The 22500-nt window shown below is 36.5% G+C and overlaps 2 protein-coding genes across 2 annotated transcripts in view; one reads left to right on the top strand and one right to left on the bottom strand.

The window, feature by feature from the left end:
* Window positions 1–22500, bottom strand: part of LOC136834675 (orexin receptor type 2-like) — a 417498-nt gene that overhangs the window by 47882 nt on the left and 347116 nt on the right. The window contains exon 2 of the mRNA XM_067097263.1: window positions 3719–3855. Within this exon, the coding sequence (XP_066953364.1) occupies window positions 3719–3855 (137 nt within the window). The remainder of the gene's footprint in view (window positions 1–3718; window positions 3856–22500) is intronic.
* LOC136835080 (orexin receptor type 2-like) overlaps window positions 15395–22500 on the top strand; it is a 37719-nt gene continuing 30613 nt past the window's right edge. The window contains exon 1 of the mRNA XM_067098260.1: window positions 15395–16650. Within this exon, the coding sequence (XP_066954361.1) occupies window positions 16542–16650 (109 nt within the window). The 5' untranslated portion in view covers window positions 15395–16541. The remainder of the gene's footprint in view (window positions 16651–22500) is intronic.

Below are 22500 nucleotides of genomic sequence, written 5' to 3'. Positions count from 1 at the left end.
TGGCAGTGAGTTTTTAAATCATTATAACGCAGAAAAGATATATTGAAAACTTTCTGGCTTTTTGCGACGTTGGGCGAAGTGAAGTAAAATATATCTTGTTATATATACTGAGCTGGATGTCATCCATGAACTATTTCTGAGATCAATGAACACAATTTAAAAGTGCTGGAATCGACTTGTGTAAAAAAAAGGTTATTCATAAACTTTGCTGGGTGGAGCGTAATTGGATGTGTCGTTTGTCGTGACCATTTCTTAATGAGCGATCTTACGCAAGCACAAGACACTCACTGTCTGAGACACGGACGGGCCAAAGCTCCTCATCCCAAGTATCAGGTGTCGTGAATAGGTAGAGTGACACGTTTTAGGGTTAATGTTAGTGTGCATTATTGTATGTCATTTAAGCACTAGTAAACGTGCATTTCCAGATTTTATACACACACACACACACACACACACACACATATATATATATATATATATATATATATATATATATATATATATATATATATATATATATATATATATATATATATATATATATATATATATATTATAAATTATTTTATATTTATATACACTAGATAATACGTGCATTTATATATATTTTATATATATAATATATATATATACATATATATATATATATATATATATATATATATATATATATATATATATATATATATATATATATGTATATATATATATATATATATATATGTGTGTGTGTGTGTGTGTGTGTGTGTGTAAAACCTTCGTTTGTATTGCTTAACTTTTTTCGCTTCCCGCTTCACAGGTCATCGTATCAGATTTGATTTTGTTTTTCCATATGAATAATTTCGGTACGATTTCTCACTTTGGATGAAAAATAGCGAAGGGGTCTTGAGCTTGATCCACAACTTGAGGCATTTTCATCTGCAATTACCCTTTAGTCTCTCTCTCTCTCTCTCTCTCTCTCTCTCTCTCTCTCTCTCTCTCTCTCTCTCTCTCTCTCTCTCTCTCTCTCTCTCTCTCTCATAGGTTGACATTTTTGCTGCCCTGCAGCGAGTAGGTGCAGTGACTGAATAATGTACATCATGAGGAGAAACGATTATTTCGGGTTTTGGAAAGCTTTGCGTACTCGGCCCCGAAATGAACTAATCCTTGGTAAATCTGTAGAGAGAGAGAGAGAGAGAGAGAGAGAGAGAGAACATTTTAATATAAGTTTTTATTTTCCTTCCTACTTCCCACGCTAAATCCCAGTAATTTGGCTCGGTCCTCTCCTCTTAGCCCAGTCCACCCCTCCAAGCATCCTATCCGCATCCTCAATCTCTTCATTACATCGTTGGTTGCTCTCATTGACTAGTCATAATGTTCATCCACTTCACTCTCACCCCACCCCTCTCTCTCTCTCTCTCTCTCTCTCTCTCTCTCTCTCTCTCTCCAGTAAGACCTCTTAAAGGCACTTCGTTTGATGTCGTAATGAACATAACATCCGACAGATCTGGAGATTAACGAGAAACTTAAGCCTCAGGAAATCGCTGACGCCTGTCTTTTGCCGCTCTTTGGGGGATTAAGCTGAGTGGATGAAAGTCGAGGGAAAAGGCTGTCACGAAAAGGAAAAATAAATGCGGTGATAATAAGTTCAGAGGCCAATAATGGCAGCTGCAAAAAATACACACTCACACATATACGTATATGCTTCAAAAATCACAGTTGATGCACATGACTTCAGTATACAAGCGAATACCACAGGAAAATGACAGGCAGAGGTTCAGTACCTGTCATTTTCCTGTGGTATTCGCTTATATACTCGAGTGTCCTCTGCTTAGGCTTGGGAAAATCACTAAAATCATCTCGTATTTAAACGGCAGTCAACAGCTTCTTAACACTGTGAGCTGTGATGATCACCAAATGGCCGTTCATGGTGTTTGCGGCCTAATATATTCAGCTACTAACTGTTTCATATACAAAGGAAAAAAAATAGGACATTGAGCCTTTGAATTTGGATATACGTACATGTGATACATATGAGAAAAATGTAGAATGTAAAATGTCAGATGCTATGAAACTATGGAAAACCAAATTTGAAATATAATGAGTGTGAGAATGGGAAAAATTGGCATGGCAGAGACGTGTCAGTCTAGGAAGAATGTACTCCTTGTGTCAAAAACTGCAGGTGTAAGTAAAACAGTGAGAATCTGCAAGTTCTTGGATTTTATGACTGAAATAAGGTGTAGAAATGTATTACCTGAAGATAGGTAAATAGTAGCAAATGTACTACCTGAAGATAGGTAAAGTGAGAAAGCAGAGATAATGTATGAGACAGGTGGAATCTATGCCTTTTTGAGAGAAAACAGAATAAAGGTTCCTACTGGGTGATCTGAATATTAAAGTTGCTGAGATGACATGGCTGGTCGGGTTAAATCGCCCAGAGTGAATAGGAATTGGGAGATTCTTACTGGATTATATTCTAAAACGTATTTTGTGGTTAGAAGAGACCGATTTCTAAAAAAAAAGAAAAAAAAGAAAAGAAAAAACACTGTATTCTCGGGAGAATACGACCTGCGATGAAAAGAAATTCATACATTACATATTGAAAAACAAGAGAAAGTGACTGATGAAAAGGGGAGGAGAGGTGTAGCATAAGGTATATCAGAGCACTGAGTTTAAGAAACAAAAGGGAAAAGTCATAAAACTGGAGAAGAAGGTTTCAGAATTCCGATAAGATTGTACTTGAGCAAGTTTGACGAGAGGTGACAGTAGGGTATGAGAAGGTGGATGAAGACTGGACAAGGGTTAATGACGCAGAAACAGTGAGAGAACTGAAAGGGTGAAAGACCTGAGAGCCAAGAAGTGCATGCATCAAGAAAGAAGGGAGAATAATCGCATATAAAGGAAACTGAAATAAAGAGGTTTATGGAAGGAAAAGAAACTGCGGTTGTGTGAACTACAACTGGATGAAAGAGGGCACGCATTGCCGAGTTATAAACAAGACAGGATACAGAACTCGAAGCTGTGGAGAAAATAGAAAACTAAAAGTTGATGAAATGGCTGGGCAAATCTGAGTGACCGCTTTTGAAGAAAATAGCTGTTTGTTTTTTTTTTTTCATGGAGAAAGGTAGGAAGTGCATTTAGAGCTATCAAAATGGATTAATAATAAAGGGCGCAAGTGGAGAAATACTGACTAAAGTGAATGAAGATGTGCTTTATAAAAAGATGTTAACCGCATACGATCGAAAAGGGGCAAAGTTGATTGTTAAAAGGAAATGGGTATTGTTAACCTGGGAACAGTTGTGGAAGTGAATACTGAGATTGTGGGGAGAGCTTTCAGGAAGTTTAAGGTTACGAAAGAAAATGAAATCTTTTAGCAAATACTGACAGAGAAACCCAAAGTTTATCATATATGTACTTTGAAAAGATATATCTCAGTCTCAAAAGCGGGATTAATTACCAAAGTAAATTTCAACATAGTGGCACAAAAATGGCACATGGTTCTGAAAAAAAAAAAAAAAAAACTTAAAAAGAGAAGCATATAATCTAAGATTATTTAACTTTCATGCTGCTGACACTGCCCTCCACACACATAGGCTCTCCTTGAATATTAAATTATTTTCGTTAGTAGATGATGGCACAAACAATAGAGAGATTTCTAAGAAATAATTCAGCACACCTCATAACCGGATACTGTTCCTTAACTTAAATAGGATGGAACGTTTATAATATCGGAACTTACCTTCAGCATTTCTCTCCAGGTGATGGGGATCCAGGTTTCCTTTCGATATGTATATTCAAATTCGCTGAAATCCATCTCCCGGTGGTCAGAGGGGCAGGTGGTGTTGCTCCCGAAGATGGGGTTGCTGCTCATGTTGCCTGCGTTGAAAGAAGAAGGGGAATTTCATCCAGAGGAAACAGATCAAGAATGACCAGAGGCAAAGACAAGGAGGAAATGGGCTACTGTTGGGGCAAGTAATAAATATCACAGTCTATGAAATGAAGGTGAAGAGTTTGGAATTTGATCATCTCAGCTTTCGTTTGAATGGCCGAAAATGCGCAACATACATGCAGGTTCCAATACTAATGAAGGCAAATGAAAAATTTAGAAACTCTGGGTTACAGTCGCTGGATTTAACGATATGGCATTATTGGAGCAAATATTTACATACTACTTTTCACCGTAGCCTTATCTCATAAACACCTACCGAGGAGAGAAGAGAGAGAGAGAGAGAGGACCGCCGCTGATGAGGACTGACGACTAAAAGTACGGGGAAATATCAACGATGACGAAAACAGAATAAATGACAATGTAGGAGATGACATCTATAAGCTCTAATCAAAGATGCACAGAGAGAGAGAGAGAGAGAGAGAGAGAGAGAGAGAGAGAGAGAGAGAGAGAGCGCTTGTGCACAGACGCACGGTTCATCAATACGGCTCACCAGCCAGTCAGAGACTATATTATACATGAAAGCTACTTTTCTGTTCGCAACTTGCTAAGAAATCTCACCTATTCCAGCCATATATAAGCGCTGACAAGGTCTAATTTCCATAAGTGAACCAGGTGTATGATGTGTAAAGCCATCATCATCATAATTAACGCTTTTTATCAGTCTTTTCTTTCATTCCTCCGTAGTTTCTGGAGTGGGAGAAAAAAATGCCGAGGATATTGGAGTAATGCAAGAAAAATAATGTAAAATACATAAAAGAAAATTTATACAAAGTCCAGTAACAACTACCCACCTTTACCTTTAAATGGGTGGATGACCTTTAGATTTGTGAGATTTGCACTACATGTCTTAGTTGCGTATATATTATTCGTTACTATTTTATGTTTACGTCTTTAAACATACAATCGTAATTAGAAATTACCCAATATGTTGAGTGAATAACTGAATTTTTTTATCTCCAATTTTTTTAATGGATACTCTTACAACTTTTACTTTTCTACATAGGATTTTCTCAAATCAATCCGTATTTAATTTAGAATAATATCTTTTATAATAATGTGTGCATATTTGCAATAATAATAATAATAATAATAATAATAATAATAATAATAATAATAATAATAATAATAATAATCGGTATAATTGCTTTATAACAAAAAATTTTTTGATCTTCACAATATCTTTCAGTTCAAATGCTCACTGTTATTGGGTGGAATGGAATATAAAATTTAGGTCAAAGGCCAAGTACTGGGACCTATGGGGTCATTCAGCGCTGAAAGGGAAATTGAGAGTAAAAGGGTTTTAAAAGGTGTAACAGGAGGAAAACCTCACAGTTGCACTATGAAACAATTGTTAGGAGAGGATGGAAAGTAAGATGGAAAGAAAGAGAATATGAACGGAGGTGCAGTAAAAGGAATGAAAGGGGTTGCACCTAGGGGCCACAGGGATGCTATAGAGAACCTAAAGTAATGCCTACAGCGCACTGCGTGAGGTGCACTGGCGGCACTACTTCCCTATGAGGTCTCTGGTATTCCCCTGCCAACCCTTCTGTCTTCTGTCTTGCTTCTCCGTCTGCATCCTACCATACACCTCCCTGTTATAATTATCACAGGCTTCCATATGATCCCCACCATAATACATCGAACTATCATTCCTCTCGACCTTTCCTTCGTACCATTCCCTCAACCGAACATGATACATCGAACTATCATTCCTCTCGACCTTTCCTTCGTACCATTCCCTCAACCGAACATGATACATCGAACTATCATTCCCCTCGACCTTTCCTTCGTACCATTCCCTCAACCGAACATGATACATCGAACTATCATTCCTCTTGATAACAGCGTACCATTCCCTCAACGAACATGATACATGAACTATCATTCCCTCGACCTTTCCTTCGTACCATTCCCTCAACCGGAACATGATACCTTCAATTTATCATTCCTCTTGACCTTTCCTTGGTACCATTCCCCTCAACCGGAGCATAATTTGTCGAACTATCATTCCTCTTGACCTTTCCTTGGTACCATTTCCCTCAACCGAACATGATACATCGAACTATCATTCCTCTTGACCTTTCGCCCATTACCATTCCCTCAACCGAGACACTTGATACATCGAACTATCATTCCTCTACCGACCTTTCCTTCGTACCATTCCCTCAACCGAACATGATACATCGAACTATCATTCCCCTCGACCTTTCCTTCGTACCATTCCCACTCTAACCCGAACGCGATACATCGAACTATCATTCCTCGACCTTTCCTTCGTACCATTCCCTCAACCGAACGCCTTGATACATCAGACTATCATTCCTCTCGACCTTTCCTTGACACCATTCCCTCAACCCGAACGCGATACATCAGACTATCATTTCCTCTCGACCTTTCCTTACGTACCATTCCCTCAGCAGACATGATACATTGAACTATCCCATTCCCCTCGACCTTTCATACATTACCACATTCCCTCAACGAACATGATACATCGAACTATCATTCCTCTCGACCTTTCAACCATTACCATTCCCCTCAACGGTGCTGATACATCGAACTATCATTCCCCTGACCTTTCGCCGTGCCATTCCCTCAACCGAACGCGATACATCGAACTATCATTCCTCTTGACCTTTCCTTACATTCCATTCCCTCAACCGAACGCTGATACATCGAACTATCATTCCCTCGACCTTTCCTTATTACCATTCCCTCAACCGAACCTTGATACAGCGAACTATCATTCCTCTTGACGCTTTCATGGTACCATTCCCTCAACCAAACATGCATTGCAATGAAACTGTCCATTTCCTCTTGACCTTTCCTTCCGTACCATTCCCTCAACGAACATGATACATGAACTATCATTCCTCTTGACCTTTCCTTCGTGCCATTCCCTCAACGAACATGATACATCCGAACTATCATTCCTCTCGACCTTTCCTTCGTACCATTCCCTCAACTTGAACATACGATACATCGAACTATCATTCCCCTCAGCCTTTCCTTCGTACCATTCCTCAACCGAACATGATACGTCAGGAACTATCATTCCTCTCGACCTTTCCTTCATTACCATTCCCTCAACCGAACATGATACATGAACTATCATTCCCCTCACGACCTTTCGCCCATTACCCATTCCTCAACGAACATGATACATCGAACTGTAATTCCCCTCGACCTTTCCTTGTACCATTCCCTCAACCGAACATGATACATCGAACTATCATTCCTCTTGACCTTTGCCATGTTTCCATTCCTCAACCCAGAACAGATACATCGAACTATCATTCCTCTCGACCTTTCATGCGTACCATTCCCTCAACCGAACATGATACATCGAACTATCATTCCCCTCGATATTTCGCCAGTGCCATTCCCTCAACCGAACATGATACATCGAACTATCATTCCTCTCGACCTTTCAGCTTCGTACCATTCCCTCAACCGAACATGATACATCGAACTATCATTCCTCTCGACCTTTCCTTCGTACCATTCCCTCAACCGAACATGATACATCGAACTATCATTCCTCTTGACCTTTCATGTTCATTCCTCAACCGAACATGATACATGAACTATCATTCCCCTGAGCCTTTCCTTCGTACCATTCCCTCAACCGAACATGATACATCGAACTATCATTCCTCTTGACCTTTCCTTCGTACCATTCCCTCAACCGAACATGATACATCGAACTATCATTCCTCTTGACCTTTCCTTCGTACCATTCCCTCAGCAGACATGATACATCAGAACTATCATTCCTCTTGACCCACTTTCCTTGTACCATTCCCTCAACCGAACGCTGATGCATCGAACTATCATTCCTCTCGACGCTTTCGCCGTACCATTCCCTCAGCGAACATGTTACGCCAGTTATCGACCCTCGACCTTTCCTTACGTACCATTCCCTCAACGAACAGCGATACATCGAACTATCATTCCTCTCGACCTTTCCCTTCGTACCATTCCCTCAACGAACATGATGCAGCCAGGCCTCATTCTCCTCGACCTTTCGCCGTACCATTCCCTCAACGAGACATGATACATCGAATATCATTTCCCTCAACCTTTCGCCGTACCATTCCCTCGCTTGAACATGATACAGCCGAACTATCATTCCTCTCCTTGACCTTTCCTTCGTACCATTCCCTCAACGAACATGATACATCGAACTATCATTCCCTCGACCTTTCGCCAAGTGCCATTCCCTCAACCGAACATGATACATCGAACTATCATTCCTCTTGACCTTTCCTTCGTACCATTCCCTCAACCGAACATGATACATCGAACTATCATTCCTCTTGACCTTTCCTTCGTACCATTCCCTCAACGAGACATGATGCACATCAGCTATCATTCCTCTTGACCTTTCCTTGTTACCATTCCCTCAGCGAACATGATACATGAACTATCCATTCCTCTCGACCTTTTTCCAGCCGTACCATTCCCTCAACCGAACGATACATCGAACTATCATTCCCCTCGACCTTTCCTTATTGCAAATTTCCCTCAACCGAACGCGATGCAGCCGAACTATCATTCCTCTCGACCTTTCCTTCGTACCATTCCCTCCAGCAGACATGATACATGAACTATCATTCCTCTCGACCTTTCAACCCGTACCATTCCCTCAACCCGAACATGATGCATCGAACTATCATTCCTCTCGACCTTTCCTTCGTACCATTCCTCAGCCGAACATGATACATCGAACTATCATTCCCCTCGACCTTTCCTTGAAGTACCATTCCCTCAACCGAACGCGATACATGAGGAACTATCATTCCTCTGGAAACCTTTCCTTCGTGCCATTCCCTCAGCGAACACTGATGCATCGAACTATCATTCCCCTCGACCTTTCCTTCGTACCATTCCCTCAACCGAACATGATACATCGAACTATCATTCCTCTTGACCTTTCCTTCGTACCATTCCCTCAACCGAACATGATACATCGAACTATCATTCCTCTCGACCTTTCCTTCGTATGATTCCCTCAGCAGACAGCGATACATCAGACTATCATTCTCTTGACCTTTCGCCCATTACCATTCCCTCCAACCGAACGCGGTAGTTCTTAGAAAATCCTTCTGAATCAGATTGAAGGGAAATATTAAAAGCTTCGTGAAAAATATGAAAACCAACGGTCTGTTTTCTTTGATATTTCATTTTCCGAACTCTTCTTTTCCTCTTTAGCTCCTGTCAACGAGATATTTTAAATGATACGAATAAGATTACTTTTTTTCGGATTATGCTTTTGGCTCATAATGTCGCAGTTCATCAGTTTACATTTAAAGTGCTGAAATAACTTCATGACTCACATCTCACGTTTCCGTGGACGTTTTCAGAACGCGTCGAAACGCTTTTTAAAAGCCTGGGTTATTCCGTGAGAACCTTTGGGATCCCCACCTGCAGCCATGATACCTTTTCGGGAGGAGCAACCAAGCGTGAATGCAAGAGTTGGGCATCGCGTATCATCCATTGGTCTGTTAGGTTGAAGTATATGGCAGGCTCATTCTGGCGTCTGAGGAAAATTTTGAGTTTGAGTTTTTCTATGATTGTTTCCCTTTGAAGGACCCTCCATGGATACGCTGAGGTTGAGCGAATGAGATTTATTTTGTCGAACACTGCCAAGAACTTCCCGGCAACAAACTAATACTGAACGAGAAGGTGCTATTTTTGCTTCATGTCTCATGAATTTCCGAAAGATGCGATCATTCAACGGAAAGGATTATTTTCTTAACTCCGATACCAAGAGAAACAAATATGGAATGAAAGGAATTTTTTTTAATACTTTCAGGCTTTGCAAAGGTTAACGTGACTTAAACATTAATTTTGCAAAATTTTTATGCTCTTCGTTATTTTCTAGCAGATTCGGATATCCGGTTGCAAGAAAGTAATATTAAAGAATCAGCTTCCATCATTTTCTTCGGAGTATTTGATGCATTGGCGTTCCCTGTGACGTGAACCTTATTTCCTTCTGAAGCTTCCAGGAATTATTTTAGTTATTCCAATCTCTTATTCTTTTACGCCCACTCGCGAGAGCGCGTAAGCGGAATGTCCCAAAGGAATCTGCTTACTCAGTGCTTTTCGTATCTCTTCATAGCATTTGCATACTTAGGGCGTCTGTATGCGATTGTATTGACAACGTAGGGCCACGTATTGGCAGAATTTCGCTGCTTTTTAGAGGAAGAATAAAGCATAGCAGAGCAGGGCGCGCACACAGGCACAAGAGATCCAAACGTGGAAGGCTTAATGAGCACACAGTAAAATAATTCACTATGCAAAGATGAATATCTTACCTTCAACCATGGAAAAATACAGCACTGAATGGAATTGCCGTAGGCATCGTGAAATTGTTCAGATGAGTGATCCCTAGGGGATAGTTAATGAAGTGCACAACAACAATTACCAACAGGAGCTGATCCTGACAGCAGTATCAATCACCAAGTCGCAAGCATTCAGCGCTCGGACAATAGTTTACTTGGACTTGAGTATTTAATGCAATGAAATATGCAGAGAAGCTTTTGTATCCTGACTTGCTCACTGAATAGTTGAATATGCTGGCAAAACGTTTGTATATGGACTTGATTACCGAATGCAGTTAAATGTACAAACAAAATTCATGTGCCTTGATCTCAGTGCGGAAAGTTATTACAACCACGGACAAGAATAATTCAATTTGGCTGATTCAGTGAAAAGGAAGTTGCACACTGAACTTAGTATACTGTGTTTTATACCCCTTAGTGATACCATTTTTCAATCATATTGCTAATGCACAGTAATTATTAATAACACAAGTGTTAGCAACGAAGGGAACTGGGATGCTGAGACTGATCACACCCAGTTCTTGTCTGTCACGTGTCACGTACATCACTAAGTACGGAACTTCATCTGTGGCACACAACACATGAACAATTCACTTAATCACAGTGCGGAAATAAGGGGGCGGTCCACCCCGGGCGGCACTCTGGCATCTTTTGAGCAGGTCTGGTCTGGCATAATTCTAGATTTACTAATCAGTTGGACTTTGACGATGTTATTAGCGAATTCGCTTCTAGCAAAGCTCATAGGGTTCCGTTGTAAATCTGCTGTGTTGTTTTTGTTTTAGCTTTATCAAATAAAATAAATGATTGAGATGTTAAGGCTTAAAATGTGCGTTTAATTTTCACCACTTTAGTACTTTTAAGGACGGGAATGGGGCGGCACTTTCAGATTCAGTCTGCCCATGGAGCCATTAACGCTAGTTGCGCCACTGCTTAACCATAAATAAACTATCTGTATGGAACGGCGTGCACACAATACCAGCATTAAATCTGGCCCTCCTAAATCGGCAAGGAGTGGATTAGAAGCAATGTGGCACTTTTGTCTTAGGTACTCACTGACTCATCCCCGTAGGAGGGTTAGTGCCGTCAGCGTACCTCACGGGGTGCACTGTAGGCATTACTAAAGGTTCTTTACAGCGTTCCTTCGGCCCCAAGCTGCAACCCCGTTCATTCCTTTTACTGTACCTCCATTCATATCTTCCTTCCATCTTGCTATCCACCCTCTCCTAACAATTATTTCATAGTGCAACTGCAAGGTTTTCCTCCTGTTACACCTTTCAAACCTCCTATTCTCAATTTCCTTTCCAGCGCTGAATGACCTCATAGGTCAGTGCTTGGCCATTGGCCTAAACTACATATTCCATTAATACTCACTGGCTCACGAGTTGCTCCTCCAGCTCGTTCTCATTAAGTGCCCTTAATGGTGCAAGTCTCTACTGAAGGTGTCTGCCCTAAGGCATCTTTCGGCTGGTGTGTATAATATGATATTACACGTCTGTAGCTGGCGCCAAATTAGTCTGAGAAATGAGAGAGAACCTATTCTCACACCGTCTACGAAAAATTACCTTTAGCCACCTATTCATCGGGGAAAGTTAATAAATATTAATAAATGTTTTCAAAGGTAATGGGATGTCATATTTAATATAGTTTCCTTTTTTCATACCGAAAGGTTATATAAAAAATACACTACGAAGTTAGAATTACCAAAAACCATTTTTACCTTTTTTTTTTGGCTGTTCTTCCAAGCGTTCGTTTGAACGGGGCCTTGTTTATATTTATTTATTTGTTTGTTTTTGTCTTTTCCACTGGGGAAAGTCACGTCTGAGACGCCTTTTTCTGTGCCAGCACAACAGGAGGGATTTAGTTTAAGACCATTTTATCCATATATGTATATATACATAAAGAATAGTGCATATATATATACACATATATATATATATATATTTAGTATTATACATATACACATATATATACATATATACATATATATACATATATATATATATATATATATATATATACATATATATATATATATATATATATGTGTATATGTATATATATATATATATATATATATATATATATATATATATATATATATATATATATATATATATATATGTATGTATATATATATATGTGTACTTCCAACTTATATAGCAATAGCTCGAAGAACTGTGTCAGGGTCAAGGGGAAAGGCACTGTCCATTTTCATTTTATTACAAGCTGTTCTTCTCTGTCTGTATGTTTATTCATTATTTTTTTCCTTTATTTGTATTTTGTAATACTCAATGAGAGTACAGTAGTTTGTTTTTAGCTTCCTTGTAGGTTGTCAAACAACGAACCTGGCAAACAACAAACTAATAAAATCAGAATTACAAATTGGAATTACAATAAAATATTCAGAATAAAATGACTAAAACCTTTACTAAATGAACAGCCTTTTGCTTCTTCATTCGGTAAAGGTTTTAGTCATTTTATTCTGAATGTTTTATTGTAATTCTAATTTGTAATTCTGATTTTATTCGTTTATTGATTGCCATGTTTGTTGTTTGCACCCTAGAAAATGCAACTATGAGGAGTTGTGAAACGTTGGCATCTATAGATATAAAAATGGATGTATGTATGTATGTGTGTGTGTATGTTCTACATACGCGCTGAAACGCATTAAGCAATTTCAACCAAACTTGGTGTACATATGACTTACTATCTCGAAAAGAGTACTGTGTGGGTAAGACATCACTGGCACCTAATCAGGGGGTTGGGCAAGGGGGTGACGTAAAAATAACCGAAAATGGCAGATATTAGTGTCTAATACATACTTTTCGAGGTCGCAGAGATGAATAGTGATACTCCTGATGCCCTTTATGTCCAAGTTCAGCCCCGATAGGAAGGGGTTGGTGAGAAGGGGGGAAGGGGTTGAAGGGGGTGACTGAAAATGACAAAAATAGTGTCTAAAATAGTTTTTTGAGGATGCACATTAGATGTGTAATCCATAGCTCTGATAGGAATGGGGTGAGAAGGGGTAGAATGGGGTTGTAAAATGAGAAATGACCAGTGACACTAGTGATTTTGACCTTTAAGTCCAAGTTCAGCCCTGATAACACTCCTGGATGCAACAACTTATCTTAATTCCAAGTTTGAAAGAAGATCGCTTTTTGGGAAGAGGGTGACATGTAAAAATAACTGAAAATGACAGATATTAGTGTCTAATCCATGGTTTTGAGGTCGCTGAGATGAATAGTGATGCTCCTGATGCCCTTTAAGTCCAAGTTCAGCCCTGATAGGAAGGGGGGTTGAGAAGGGATGGGAAGGGGGTGACAGTAAAAATAATCGAAAATGACAGATATTATAATCCAAAATGATACTCCTGACGGCCTTCAAGATGAAAAATGAAACCCCATAGTTTTAAGTTGCCAAGGGCAATGTAACTGGGAAGAGGATGACATATAAAAATAATTGAAAATGACAGATATTAGTGTCTAATCTATAAGAGATGAGTGAAACTGATGCCCTTTAAGTCAAAGAGATAGGAATAGGGGTGTGAGAAGGGGTGGGTCAAAATGTTGGGCAATGAACTGGAGCAACTATCTTAACAGGAAAAAGAGAGAGAGAGAGAGAGAGAGAGAGACAGAGAGAGAGAGAGAGAGAGAGAAAGAGTTTATTGGTTGTCATTCAGAGTTTTCCAGGCAGCGCCAGGTTGGTCAGCTAGTATTATAATAAAATGGAAATGGATAATGTATATATATATATGATATATATATATATATATATATATATATATATATATATATATATATATATATATATATATATATATATATATATATATATATATATATATATATATATATATATATATATATATATATATATAATATACTCAGGTCTCACCTATAGTTATTGATTCCGTAATGCTAGTATTACATTCTGTTGACAGGTATTGCATGTACATAGAATTGTACTTTGTTCTTCTTTAAGCTTCAGGCCTTTTCCTTGTGTGAACAGTTTTTCTGAAGAGTCTTCCCAGGCCAGTTTATTGCATTTCTGGCTTGTTTATCTATAAATTTCTATTTAATAATAATAATAATAATAATAATAATAATAATAATAATAATAATAATAATAATAATAATAATAATAATAATTGTTTAAAAACGAAGTAATTCTAGCTTATGAATTATATCCATATGTTGTTATATTGTTATACATATTTTTATAGGGGTTGTTGATAAAAAAAACGAGAAGAAAGTTGCAAAATTGTGAAAATGGTGTTAAATGCAAAAGCATGACATAAGAATATGCACGGTCCTTAGGTGATGAATGCAAGACTTGCTTTGTTTAAGCGTCGTAGACACAATAAGTACTTGTATAAAACACTATTTCTGTGAACATCATTTTGAGAGAGTACCTGAAAAACGGCCTCTAGACCACACTCATTGCTGAAAGGGTGGGTTAATTATTGTTATTTTTAATGAGCATGTATTCTTGTATACCAGCTATAAAACCACGAGCTTGCATAACAGCCTTCCGAAAAATGCTATCCACATTGTGAAAAAAGAAAGAGGAGAGATGAGTAGAAATAATTAGATATAATTGATATATTAACTGTTATTTTAAAATAAATAGGTAAAAAACAGTGTCCTTAAACTCACTTTGAATCAAGAGAGCTCTTAACACTAAGGCCAAGGCACAGCTAAGAGCACTGGTTATGGGCGCTTTGAGGCAAGACCCGCCCGTTGAAGAAGCCAATGTTAACAAAATACAGGCAACAAAGAGGGGATACTGATTGTCCCAGCTTCCTCAGTTTGCCTGTAAGGCAGTGTCTTTTACTTATTTTATCCTCTTTCTTTTGTTTTTCTATTGTTAATTTTTAAATTTTTTCTTCGATGATGCTTTTAGGTAATTAGTTTCCTTTTATGTTTGGTTATGGACGCACCCTTTACTTGTTCGCCTACCAGACTGTCAGATATTCCACAAATGTTCCGCTGTCAGTTGATAGGTTTTCAGAGAGACTGAATGATTTTTCAGATAATATTTAACGTTGATTCGTCATATTATATTGTGTTTATTCAGATGTAAATCTGAAATAACGTCAGTCTGTTTTTTCTCTTCCACAGAAAAAGAAGACTGCACGAATGGAGGTGTTCCTTCACCGACCGGCATCTGATGGGATGGTGGAGATTTGGTGAAAATAATAAGTGATAGAAACATCAATATCATTAAAAAGTCCATGTTGGGAAGCCAGAAAATAAAGTACTAGTAGATTAACACAAAGATATAAGCTTCTTTGTTTTTGTGGAATTTGTTATCTTAGATGATTTCCCAATTAGTAGATTGATATGAATCCCTGAAAGGGAAGAAAAACAGCTGTGGTATTAGCTAATTGTCTCTACTCTTACAAACGCCATTCGTTAAAAAGTGAAAGATTGTCATTAAGATATAACTGAATTATTCGACGCGAAGAATTTATTACGCTTGGTCACAGAAGTTTCAAAGGGCCTTGCGTCATGTCATGGAGCTCATGCAATGATATCCAGCTTGCATGACTTCATTTCTGATAAACGTAACATTCATGCAGTATTGCAATTAATTCTATTCAACCAGCACGAGTCACAGCCTAAATTAGGCTCAGCTGAGACTAATTAGAGCAAACTCTGTGCATAGGTACGTTGTGAATAGCGCCATCACAAGAAATAATTAATGGTTACCTTACTGGTAGATAAAGTATTTCGAAACCATTTTCTTGCATACGTGGGTAATTGTGTCATGACTGTCGACAGAAACACTGCATATTACATGTGGATTATTCTCGTGTAAATGGACTCCTGATTCTCCCAAATGCAGTGAGGGTTGCTGCGTTTCCCCAGAAATTAATTTAATATACTGTAGTATGAAGCATCGTTAAACGTGCTTGTATATGCAGATACAGCATGGCTGAGCTGTTTACGACTGTGATCCCAATGGAAACCGGATGGAACAAGACTTTGATTTAATCTGTGAAACTGCGTTGCGCAAGTGAACTGACTGACCCTTGGAAACTAATGAAGTAAATGTAGTCTCGGACTCTAGAACACAGAAAAGTAAAATGAAAGAAATGATGTAAAAAAAAACGCTCAAACACATTCAGTGCGGAAACGCTGAACAGTTCTGAAGGATGAATTCCGAAACTGATCCTCGTTCAGGAACTATGCACCTGACTCTTTTGCTCGACGACCCGTGTTAGGAATTGCTATTATGTCCGTGCGTTAGAATCCCACGACAGGATGGCCTTGCAGGACTCTGCTACATTCGTCTTGCCTGTAGCAACGATGGCTGGGACCTCACTGGCCTCCGTCTCTCATCCGACCTTCGCTTCGACCCACTTTCCCGAAGGTCAGTCTTGTTTCTTGTCTCTCTCTTCTTCTTTGATTCTGCAGATTTTCTTTTTAGGAAATGAGGCGTTATGGCTTTTGTGTTTTCTTTAAATTTCATTTTACTTTTAAAAAATTTGGTTTGTTTCCATCGAGGTAAAACTGGTGGATTTTATGAAGATATTTTGTTTTATCATATTTTGTAGTAGTATTTCGAGGACAAAATTTCGTTGCAATAGGCTGTTTGTGTTTTTATATACTGATTCTCTCTCTCTCTCTCTCTCTCTCTCTCTCTCTCTCTCTCTCTCTCTTGTTTGTGAGTTCTGTCATGCACATGCATGCATTCATTGTTTTCTTCTCTCTCTCTCTCTCTCTCTCTCTCTCTCTCTCTCTCTTCTCTCTCTCTCTCTCTCTCATGCTTTTGAGTTCTGTCATGCACATGCATGCTGAAAGAGAAACGACGGGGGATTATTGTCTTCTCTCTCTCTCTCTCTCTCTCTCTCTCTCTCTCTCTCTCTCTCTTCTGTTAAATCTATTATAATTGATAAAGTGAGAAAGTTGGCAGGAGAGTTGATGCAGAAGACCAGTACAAATATCTTAAAGGGAAAAGGGTCGAAGGCTCAAGTGTCTCCTTTGGAATAATTGACGAATAAGGTCTTCAAAAGTGAATGGAAAAAAAAGCGTACTTTGCACACACGGACTAAACAAGGCCCTTTGATAGAACTGAAAGAGAAACGACGTGGGGATTATACGGGCTGTCCTAGATACCTTATGAATGGCGTCACCCACGTGGGGTGAGGATAACCTTGTGAAGGCTCCCCTTCTGAGTGTAGACATTTGGAGAGGACAATAAAAACTCTCGTCTAGTTGCCTGTTGTCTTTCTTCGTCTCACATTAGCGGCGACTCGCAGTAGTCGTCTAACAGCTAGGTATTTAATTAATTTCTTAGGTCATTATAGGAAAGCTGATTTTTATTTCATTTAGTCATTAGACCATTTTTTGTATTAATTTATTTCTTAGGTTTAGTATTTTTAGTATTTAATTTATTTCTTAGGTCATTAGAGGCACTGATTTTTAGTATTTAATTTATTTCTTAGGTCATTAGAGGCTGGTTTTTAGTATTTAATTTATTTCTGATTTTTAGTATTTAATTTATTTCTTAGGTCATTAGAGGCATCTGATTTTTAGTATTTAATTTCATTTCTTAGGTCATTAGAGGCAAGCTGATTTTTAGTATTTAATTTATAATTCATTTTAGAGGTCATAGAGGCACGATGATTTTTAGTATTTAATTTATTTTCTTAGGTCATTAGAGGCACTGATATTTTTAGTATTTAATTTATTTCTTAGGTAGAGGCACGATGCTGATTTTTTTAGTATTTAATTTATTTTTTAGGTCATTAGGCACTGATTTTTAGTATTTTTTTAGGCAAGCTGTAGTATTAGAACTGATTTTTAGTATTTAATTAATTTTTTAGGTCATTAGAGGCAAGATGATTTTTAGTATTTAATTTATTTCTTAGGTCATTAGAGGCACTGATGATTTTTAGTATTTTTTTAATTTATTTCTTAGGTCATTAGAGGCATGCTGATTTTTAGTATTTAATTTATTTCTTAGGTCATTAGCATTCGCTGATTTTTAGTATTTAATTTATTTCTTAGGTCATTTGATTTTAGTATTTAAATTTCTTAGGTCATTAGAGGCATGATTTGGTATTTAATTAATTTCTTAGGTCATTAGAGGCAAGGCTATTTTTAGTATTTAATTAATTTCTTAAGTCATAAAAGGCACACTGATTTTTAGTAATTAATTTATTTCTTAGGTCATTAGAGACACCCTGATTTTTAATATTTAATTTATTTCTTAGGTTATTAGAGGCACCCTGATTTTTAGTAATGATTTTTATTATTTAATTTAATTTCTTTAGGTCATTAGGCAAGCTGATTTTTAGTATTTAATTAATTTCTTAGGTCATTAGAGGCAAGCTGATTTTTAGTATTTGATTAATTTCTTAGGTCATTCAAGGCGAGCTGATTTTTATTATTTAATTTATTTTTTAGGTCATTAGAGACAAGCTGTTTATAGTATTGAATTTATTTCTTAGGTCATTAGAGGCAAGATGATTTTTAGTATTTAATTAATTTCTTAGGTCATTAGAGGCCAGCTGATTTTTAGTATTTAATTCATTTCTTAGGTCATTAGAGGCAAGCTGATTTTTAGTATTTAATTCATTTCTTAGGTCATTAGAGGCAAGCTAATTTCTATTTAATTAATTTCTTAATTAGAGGCATGATGATTTTTAGTTTTTAATTCATTAGGGTCATTAAATCTGATTTTTAGTATTTAATTAATTTAATTCATTTCTTAGGTCATTAAGATTGATTTTTTTATTTAATTAATTTCTTAGGTCATTAGAGGCACGCTGATTTTTAGTATTTAATTAATTTCTTAGGTCATTAGAGGCAAGCTGATTTTTAGTATTTAATTAATTTCTTAGGTCATTAGAGGCAAGCTGATTTTTAGTATTTAATTTATTTCGGTTGTTACGCTGGTCATTTAGAGTCTGATTTTTATTTAATTAATTTCTTAGGTCATTAGAGGCATTTTTATCCTGTAATTAGTTTTTATTATTTGATTAATATCTTTTTTTAGGCACGCTCATTTTTATTATTTGATTAATTTCTTAGGTCATTAGAGGTACGCTGATTTTTAGTATTTAATTCATTTCGTAGGTCATTAGAGGAAAGCAGATTTTTATTATTTAATTAATTTCTTAGGTCATTAGAGGCAAGCTGATTTTTAGTATTTTATTCATTTTTAGGTCATTAGAGGCAAGCAGATTTTTTAATATTTAATTAGAGCTGATTTTTAGTATTTGATTTTTTATTAGAGGTACGGTGATTTTTTTAATTTAATTTATTTCTTAGGTTATTAGAGGCACGCTGATTTTTAATATTTAATTTATTTCTTAGGTCATTAGAGGCACGCTGATTTTTAGTATTTAATGAATTTTGTAGGTCATTAGAGGCACGCTGATTTTTTGTACGGTACTTAATTTATTTCTTAGGTCATTAGAGAGGCACGCTGGTTTTTATTATTTAATTAATTTCTTAGGTCATTAGAGGCAAGGTGATTTTTAGTATTTGATTCATTTCTTAGGTCCTTAAAGGCAAGCAGATTTTTAGTATTTAATTAATTTCTTAGGTCTTTAGAGGCAAGGTGATTTTTATTATTCAATTAATTAGGTCATTAGAGCAAGGTGATTTTTCATTTGATTAATTTCTTAGGTCACACTCTGATTTTTAGTATTTAATTAATTTCTTAGGTCATTAGAGGCAAGGTGATTTTTATTATTTAATTAATTTTAGGTCATTAGAGGCAAGGTGATTTTTTAATTCATTTTTAGGTCATTAAAGGCAACTGATTTTTAGTATTTAATTAATTTCTTAGGTCATTAGAGGCAAGGTGATTTTTATTATTTAATTAATTTCTTAGTTATTAGAGGCAAAGGTATTTTTAATTAAAGGCAAGGTGATTTTTATTATTTAATTAATTTCTTAGGTCATTAGAGGCAAGGTGATTTTTAGTATTTGATTATTTTCTTAGGTCGTTAGAAGCAAGGTGATTATTATTGTTTAATTAGTTTCTTAGGCCATTAAAGGCAAGGTGATTTTTAGTATTTAATTCATTTCTTAGGTCATTAGAGGCAAGCTGATTTTTAGTATTTAATTAATTTCTTAGGTCATTAGAGGCAAGCTGATTTTAGTATTTAATTCATTTCTTAGGTCATTAGTATTTGGCAAGGTCATAGTATTTGCAGGTCATAAGAGGCAAGATGATTATTATTTAATTAATTTCTTAGGTCATTGTAGGTGATATTTAGTATTTATTTCATTTCTTAGGTCATTAAAGGCAAGGTGATTTGATTTTTAATTTCTTTTAATTTTTTATTTCTTAGGTCATTAGAGGCAAGGTGATTTTTAGTATTTGATTCACTTCCCTTTGATTTTTAGTATTTACTTTATTTCTTAGGTCATTAGAGGCACGCTGATTTTTATCATGTAATTAATTCCTTAGGTCGTCAGTTGCACGCTGATTTTTATCATTTAATTAATTTCTTTGCTCGTCAGAAGCGCGCAGATTTTTAGTATTTAATTTATTTCTTAGGTCATTAGAGGCTCGCTGGTTTTTAGTATTTAATCCATTTATTATGTCATTAGAGGCAAGCTGATTTTTAGTATTTTATTTATTTCTTAGGTTATTAGAGGCACGCTGGTTTTAAGTATTTAATTAATTTCTTATGTCGTTAGAGACAAGTATTTTATTTATTTTTTTTATTGATTTTTATTATTTATTTAATTTCTTAGGTAATTAGAGGCGTGCTGATTTTTAGTACGGTATTTAGTTCATTTCTTAGGTCATTAGAGATAAACTGATTTTTATTTAATTAATTTCTTAGGTCATTAGAGGCACGCTGATTTTTAGTATTTAATTAATTTCTTAGGTTATTAGAGGCAAGATGATTTTTAGTATTTATTTCTTAGGTCATTAGAGGCACGCTGATTTTTAGTATTTTATTCATTTTTTAGGTCATTACAGGCAAGCTGATTTTTAGTATTTAATTCACTTCTTCGGTTGTTAGAGGCACGCTGATTTTTAGTAATTAATTTATTTAATTCTGATTTTTAGTTAGGTTGTTAGAGGCACACTGATTTTTAGTGTTTAATTAATTTCTTAGGTCATTAGAAGCTGATTTTTATCTTGTATTTAATTCATGGTTAGGTCTTTTAATTAAGGTAAGTGGCACGCTCATTTTTATTATTTAATTCATTTCTTAGGTCATTAGAGGCAAGCTGATTTTTAGTATTTAATTCATTACTTAGGTCCTTAGAGGCAAGCTGATTTTTAGGAACGCGTCCATCTATGCCTCTTCGTTTCATTCGAGGTCAAACTTGGGTTGTCCATCTGTGAACTAGACGCGCTGCCAGCTGAACCACGACAGGCTAGGTGATACTTAGTATGAGGAAATCAAAGAAGGTGATGCTTGCGTAGCACTGTAAATGAAAGAGATGCCTTAAAAAGGAAGTATTTTCACAACATTAATCAACTTTTGTGATCGAAGCATGCTGTGGAAAATAGCAGATGTGGCTGAGAGTTCGTTTGATAGGAGAAGAGGCCGTCAAGGGAAAGCTCAAGGCCTTTGCAGATGATGTGGGTTGGTTGACAGTAGCGAAAAGAGGGTTATATCAGAAATATACCAGAAGCCCGATGGAGGTAAGAAAATGTAGAGGCCAATTGAAACAAAAAATAAAATAGATTTTGAATAAGGTGACGGTAGCAAGTAGAGTGAAAAAAATAATGGAATGAAAATACAGTCATAAAATTCGAAGAGTTGTGCACAAGCATTCCTAAATAAAAGCTGAAAACCTCGTCATTTTTTTTCCGTGCATATATGCATCAGAACAAAGATACTCTGCTAATGGTGTCCCCAAAATTCTCTCTAATAAACGAAGAGGACGGAATATTCTGTTTCTCTCTGTTTTTGCTGTAAGCCAAAACTCACTCGAGAAATGTAGGATGATTTTGTTTGGCATGAATACTGGGAATATGATGCTGTGTAATTCGTTTGTAGCCTTCGAAAAACTGGAAAAGAATATTATTATAGGAACGGGTCAACTGTTAATGTGCGATAGTCCTTTGTTATTGCATTATATATTGAATTCCGATATATTCACGTGGAATCGTGTTTAACTGAAGATATTATAAAAAAATTTTCTTCTTTTAAGCAGGAAAAATCTTTGAAAAGATTTTCATTGAAAACCATTATCTGTTAATGTGTGTTCATTTGATGTAACTAAAAAACAAACGTCA

Source organism: Macrobrachium rosenbergii, chromosome 54, assembly GCF_040412425.1.
Source record: "Macrobrachium rosenbergii isolate ZJJX-2024 chromosome 54, ASM4041242v1, whole genome shotgun sequence".
In the NCBI taxonomy this organism is placed as follows: domain Eukaryota; kingdom Metazoa; phylum Arthropoda; class Malacostraca; order Decapoda; family Palaemonidae; genus Macrobrachium; species Macrobrachium rosenbergii.
The sequence above is the reverse complement of the archived record's forward strand: the minus strand, read 5'-3'. Positions and strand labels throughout refer to the sequence as shown.